Source organism: Aspergillus pseudotamarii (assembly GCF_009193445.1).
Source record: "Aspergillus pseudotamarii strain CBS 117625 unplaced genomic scaffold BDV38scaffold_91, whole genome shotgun sequence".
Classification (NCBI taxonomy): domain Eukaryota; kingdom Fungi; phylum Ascomycota; class Eurotiomycetes; order Eurotiales; family Aspergillaceae; genus Aspergillus; species Aspergillus pseudotamarii.
This window is the reverse complement of record NW_022475105.1, coordinates 49437-56454: the sequence shown is the minus strand read 5'-3', so window position 1 is coordinate 56454 and position 7018 is coordinate 49437. Positions and strand designations below refer to the sequence as shown.

The 7018-nt window shown below is 46.4% G+C and overlaps 1 protein-coding gene across 1 annotated transcript; it reads left to right on the top strand.

Annotated features, from left to right (window-relative positions):
* Positions 1-4913: 4913 nt before the first annotated feature.
* On the top strand, positions 4914-6578 carry BDV38DRAFT_288082 (fungal specific transcription factor domain-containing protein; the record flags this gene model as incomplete). The annotated part of the gene is made up of 1 exon (XM_032060982.1): positions 4914-6578. One exon carries the CDS (start codon positions 4914-4916, stop codon positions 6576-6578), a length of 1665 nt encoding a protein of 554 aa, XP_031908139.1.
* Between the last annotated feature and the right edge of the window lie 440 nt (positions 6579-7018).

Sequence of the window (7018 nt, the reverse complement as noted above, 5' to 3'; positions counted from 1 at the left end):
AAAAAAAAAAAAAAAAAAAATACCATAGACAATAAAGAAGAAAAGAACTGGTTTCTTGAATCTGTTGCAACAAAAACATAATGACGTCGTCTCCAGACAAAAGGGCCCGAAGAAAGACTCCACAAAGCTTTGACCAGTACGCACAACAATGGCCCAAAGGCCTAACATGTTACTGGACACACAAAGTACATGTGTGTAGAATCGCATATGGTACATACATGCACCTGCCCTTCCGTGAACACTGTACAGAGAGAGTATACCTTGCAGACTGCAATAGTGCAGTAAGCCTGGACGCTCTACAGGAGTCTACTTTGCCTACTGCAACTCAACCGTGGAAGACTCGTGTATCAACCGTGGTTCTAGGCGAATCCAAACCTATGCCCCCCTCAACCTAATTCCCAAACAATCATGAATGAAATGACCTCTCCATCTGTGCTACACAGCGGGATGAGCCCTGCCATATCTCGTAGCTTAAAACATCCCTTTGACCCTTTTCGCCCTTTCTTTGTCCCTCCCATTTTCCCACCTTCCGCCATGTTTCGTTCCACATATGACGTTTAATGAGGAAAGGAAAGGGTGAAAAGCGTATTAGGGAAAATTAATCGACTGTGAGAACAAAAAAAAATTTCCCAGTATCTCACCTGATGAATCGCGGGTCGAGTCCTCGTGGGGCGAGCTAAAGGGCCTAAAAAATCTTGGGATGCTGGAAGGGTGCCTGTTCAGGCCTCAGATTCGCTGATGGCAACAGAGCCCGGCTCACTGCGCTGCACCTGAGATCCCTGTTACGATCTACCATTGGACTGAGCTTCATTGATGGTCATCTCTAGACTTTACCAGAAGTGGAAGTCATTCGAACTACCGTCTGGACTCGTAAGATGCCATTCCGTTACAAGCGCAGGAGAAAAAGGGGGGTTGTCCGGTTGCACTTCCGTCAGTTCTCTTTTTTTTTCCCGAACTGCATCCATGCTTTACTCGCGTTTTTCCCTGGGACTGTACTGCACTACATACCTATTAAGTAGGGCTCGTCCTTTTAGTTCGTCCGCCTGCAGTAATCGGAGATCTAAGGCCCGGGTTGGTAGGTATGTAGGTATCCTGGAGGCCGGGTGATGCACCTTTCAGTCAATAGACCCCATGATCTACTGCACGCGGACACGGAAACATCAGGGGGTAGTTGGGATCCGGCCACACCGGGTTAGGCGGGATAGGGAAATTTTGTGATATCTGCCATCAAATCAACCCACCAACTTGTCGCACAGTACCCCACAGACGACTCAACAGGATAGGCAGAAGAATTGCACTTGAATGGCGGTAGTCTGAGATCAGATAATGACACACTGCTATGGTATCAGCACGCGCCCAGCAATGGGTTTGATGCACGCAGAGCACTCACAAGCTGTGGCAAAAAGTTGCTTGATGATGCCAGAACGTTTCGCATTATCGGTTGGAATCGGCATCCGACAGGAGTAACCTAGGAAGTAAATAACACTTGTGCAGCAAGGCAACCAGCGTCGTCAGCTTGGGCCACAGTTTCGCGACACACTGCAACTAAGTTTGACCGTTATTTGTCGCCCCTCCATAGCAGAGTAGGGCGTAGGGCCTATAAAGTTGATTGACTATGATTCAGGAGAATTAACCCCAATAAAAAAGGTGTCACCTCCGTGAGAGCGTACGAGCACCGCATATGACCTGGTAGCGACTAAAGATATTCCTTCGGAGATGACCGACCGCTGCGCCTCTGTCACGTTGCCACATCAGCCACATTGGTATTGTGGCGGAGTTTCTGCAGTACAACCAAACCATGACATAGGGGTTGTTAAGCATAGGCAAGGAAGAAAGAAGAAGGGAAACTACAGAGAAAGACACTATAACATTTGGTAAAAAACTGAGGCATACAACAATTATAGTAACACACCCGCGGCCGTGTATTGATTATTTTTCTCCAACCCTAAACATGGAGAATATATACCGAGATGTACGGACTACTCCGTACATACGGTAAAATACCTCAAAAGCCCTGATACTTCACGTACTCCTAGTTGAATGCTAAACAGCAAAAGCTCTCACGTGATAGGCCTAGAACGCCCTTGAAATTTTGATATGCTCGCCAATCTTTAAATGTATAGTGGTATTTTATGCAGGCCCTGGATCGCTTAGACGTACTTGATCTCATATATTTAATTAGATGTACAAGATTCTGGAGCCATCACCATCTCAACCTATACTCACTGCGAGACTTGAGCATATGCCACCTATCTCTGGGCTTAGCTAGACTAGTCCGAGCAGATCACCACTCGCAGATTGACATGTATCATTGTGAGTTGCCGAGAGCCAATGAATGTTTCCTCCAGTCGACCTTACAACGCCTTGATTGTCCCTTTTAAGCTGGCGGGTAAACTTCAACGTGACGTTTTCGGTGGACTCAAAAAACAGTGGTGTCAGTATGGCTACGCAGCTCGTCACGCTGCATAATGTTGTCATCGCGATGAAGCTGAGCTCCTCTCATCCATAGTGACGATTGAGTCATGACGCGCGAACTTTACACCAGACTCAGCTGCCATTAAATTGTATCCAGACTGGTGAGACGCAGCCTACTGCTCGGGTCGTTGTCCTGACCAATGCCATGCGCTCAGGATGAGACGGTTTATGGGCGGAGACAGAACTTCACTGACTGCCATCCTGAAGGTTTACTAGTGGTATGGAATGACATGCAGTCGACACGGCCATAGGAGCCCAAACGTCAGCTTGTGTTTGTGGTCATGGGAACTCGTTCAGCGCCTCGATGACCAGGCGATTGTACTAGTTCCGGGAAATCTCCATGGCGTTCATTTCGCGGTTGACGACAATCAGTGCACTGGAATAATAACACGAGTCTGCTCCAATATGGCGCCTTCGGTCGGATTGTAGTGGGAATTCATCATGTTTTGATTGAGACCGACAACGGCGAACGTCTAGTTGTAGAAGATAGCTGATCTCGTCGTCTGGCCAAGAATCGTAGAGCATCCATCATCTCTAGGAGAGAAGTTTCCTGTCATTCTGGAGGCGTGATTTTCCGGGATGAAGTCTGGATTGGTTCGAGTACTAGAAGCAGAGGCTCATGGCATTAGATGTATATGGTTTTAAATCGAAAGTTACGGCTGATACGCTGTCGCTGACTGACATTGCCAGTGATATAAGTCTCTATAATCATAAGGACGTTTCGAGAGTATAACAATTTCGTGCATTTATCTAGTTTACCTTACCTTAAACATAAATCCTTCGTATGGAGCTTTGCGTTAATAAAAGTTTTACGTGAATTGAATAGTGCTTGCCACATACCCTTTCGAAGCTGAACTTTTTGAATCTTGGATAAAGGATCAACTTAACTTTAAGTTAACAGTATATGGAAAGTAGATGTTGCTTACCGCCAGTGACACGCTGGCAGTGTATTCGCTAGGCTCTCCAATATGCTATACAGTAGTCATAGCTCTCCTTAAGTCACCATCAGTAATTTCCCATGTGACCTTCAGAACTTGTTTAACATGCCTAACAACTCATTCATATAGCAAAGAATAAACCTTCTGAGCGTGACTCCATCCCAAAAGCCAGTTGGAATTGTGCCAGACTCGAACGGGCCTCCATAACGAACCTGAACCTTAAGCTCCACGAACCACCCACTTACAGAGAACTGCCAAAATGTTCGTCAGACATTACCGGAGATTAAGCTTGGGGGAGGGGTTCACCTTCAGCGTCCATGTAGGTAAAGCGTAGATAGCCAGCATGACAGGGTACGAAGGGTGAATCGCCATGACAATAGATGGGATGATATGGCTGAGGAGACCTATGATCGCAATGCCTCTCTGTTCAATGGTCATATGGACTGTGTTTACAAGGATAGTTGCAACCATACGAGAAAGGCTGTCACAAAAACCCAGGAAACAACCATAGTTAATAGGCTAACTTTCTGACAGAGCTATTAGATGTCGCAATGCTTGATACCAGACGAATATACTCAGTGCATACATGTGGGACTAATGCCTGCAAAATTGTGAGCATTTCTATGTAAGCGATCTATAATAGCAAGGCATTCTCCATAGACTCCATCACTGGCACCTACCACGGCGAAATCGATAAAGGTAACTAACAGACGCCATTTGTCGATGAAAGGATCATTCCGATTTTGCTTTGCCCGAACAACCATCCCATCGGTTCCAGGGCCATATGAGCTTGGTAACATATGTCGTTCCTGCTATTAGAAAAAAGTTCAACAGTAGCTGTTGTCGTTGACACCTGGCGATGCTACAAAGAGGAGAAGGGAACGGACAAACAAACATGCAAAACACTTGGGTATAACATTGCTCATAGTGTAAATATTCTAAATCGTCGACCCCAGTCTGACTAACATGTAGCAAACCGATGGAATTCGGAGGAATAATCGCAGAAAATAAGGCAAAGGATCCGAAGCTGGGTGACCCAATCCTCTAAGGCGGGCATTCTGTTGTATTCTCCATGCACTAATTCACTGGCTTCTTTTAGTGGAATAAGTTCATACGGATGTCAGGCTCCTAGTAGTATCTCTAAATATGGATTGACAACTAGTAGTGTTGGTGCCGCAATTCATTGAATCATTACTCGAAACCGCGAACCACCGGGCTCAGCAGTCCGACGACTTCGAGACACATTTGGGGACCCCAAACCGCCCGACATAACTCGCAAGATCACTGCCTGTGTCGCCTGTCGAAAGCAAAAGGTACGTAGTGACAGGCTATGATGTTATTTGCTACAGGTCTAATACTGGTCCAGATAAAATGCCATATGTATGAGTCCCAGCCACCATGTGCTCGATGCAGAAAGAAGGATCTGCCATGCACAGTAAATCGCAGTCTGCAGATGTTGCTAGAAAATGATGCAGTGTAAGTGGAATTGAACCCTTGACTATGCCTACTTTACTCAATGTGCCTATCAGATGGAAGCAGAATATAGAACAGAAAATACAAGCGCTAGAAGCGGCCGTCAGTAGGAACGTGAATAATAATATACCCTTAGACCTCCCTCAGCAAAACGAGCAAGGATTAGAGAATGAGCCATCCTCGGTGGGCGAGGAAGTAGTGGAAGGGAATCAGCAAGATACAACAAGTGAGCGTCCGGGCCGATGGAGGATTACCATAGATCTGGAATCAAATCCAGGTGCGCTCCCAGGCCACTATCTTCTACGAGCAAATTCCGTACCAGCCAACACCCCCACGGACTTTATCGCTCGTGGTGTGATAAGCACTGAGAATGCACTGCGATATTTTGATGAGTATCAAAACCGACTGGATCACTTCGTTTACCGGATCCTGGGAGATCATAGCACGGCGACATTGGGTCGCATTAGAGAAGTTTCGCCGCTTTTAACAACCGCTATCTGCGCAGTAGGTGCGTTGCATTTTTCGTCTTCGGATTTTGAAGTGCTGTACAAAGAATTCGTCGCCCTAAGTGCACCGTTGAGCTTTTCAAGAAGGCAAACCGTCGATGACGTCCGGGCGCTCTGCATTGGTGCCTTTTGGCTCAGTGACCTTTCCTGGTCGTTAGTCGGTCTAACTGTACGAATAACCGCGGAATTACAATTGCATAAGAGTTTTTCGAAGGCTTTACAGGGAGACAGGAACCACTATTCACGCGCACGGTTATACCTGCTGGTCTATGCTTGTTACCATCACTTTTCCGTGCCATATGGCAGACCACCAATGACTAGAGAATGTGAGGCTGTGAGAGATGTGCGGAAGTTCTTGGACTGCACCTATGCTACTGAGGATGATGCACGACTGGTAAGCCAGGTCTTACGCTGGAGTATATGCACCAATATCTATGACACTTTCGGTGCCGACGTCGATCGGCTTCTTTCAGGTGCAGATATTTCCAACGTGCGACGGTTCAGCATCGCTTTGGATAGCCTTTGTGCTGAATGGGGCGACAAATTTAACCGAAACGCCCATGTCGGGAACTACCCGCGCAAAGGTGTTGGAATACAATATCATTGTGCCAAGCTCTATCTCTGCTCGCATGCTTTGCGTGGTGCTGGATCACGCCTTGCTAAATCCCGAGCTCCTGATGTGGTTCTGGAGTTGGAGGAAATAGCAAACTCTGCGGTACTTTCCGCCGTATCTATCCTTCGCGCGGTGATCTCAGATCCCGAGATTCAATCATACCCCAACGGCTTGCCGACATATTTTGATATTATGATCGCCTTTGCAGTGGTCTTTCTGCTCAAAGTATCCACCCGATTCTCTGCTACTGTTCAGCTTGATAATCAAGAAACTCAACGCTTAATGCTATCGCTAGTCACAGTTTTGAAGGGAGTGACAGCGAGCATGCATCCACATCACCTCCTTGTCAGTATAACCAAGGGCATTGATGATCTCTTACAACGAAGTAGGATGGCCTCTGACGCAGCTCAAGCTGTACCCATGGATCTACTGCAGCAGGAAGCACAGCAAATTATATATGATCGCAAAACGCCGTATGTAGGTTTCGGTCTTGAGACCGATGGGATATTTGACCAGTACTTCATGAGTGAATTCGACTTTCTGTCGGGACAAGACCCAGAGTCTTTAATATGAATGTCCCCGAGATGACCAGATTTGCAGACAAGATCTACTTTATTATTTCAACTATGAGAGTCGACAGCAATGATGCGATGAAAGTCTGGTTCCAGCCAGTAATGACTGGGGATACTTGGGGTTCAGGGCGTCGAGAAAGAGAGAGCAGAAATGGAAGAGAAAGATAGAGAGAGAAGTCTTTCAAATACAGGAATGGATAATCGATCTGTGGCATATGCATGGTATGCTAGCAATCCACGGGAAGGAAGGCAGGGACTGGTATTGGGTACTCACCGGTGTCGTTTTTAAAGTGAGAAATGTTCGGACTCCTTCTCTCCTCTTATCTATTGACTGTAAACATCTTTGAGGAAAGATAATGAAAACCCTAATAGCAGATCTCTACTCATAGACTTAGCGTAGAAACAGCCACTGTCACATCATAGGTAAAACACCCTTGTACC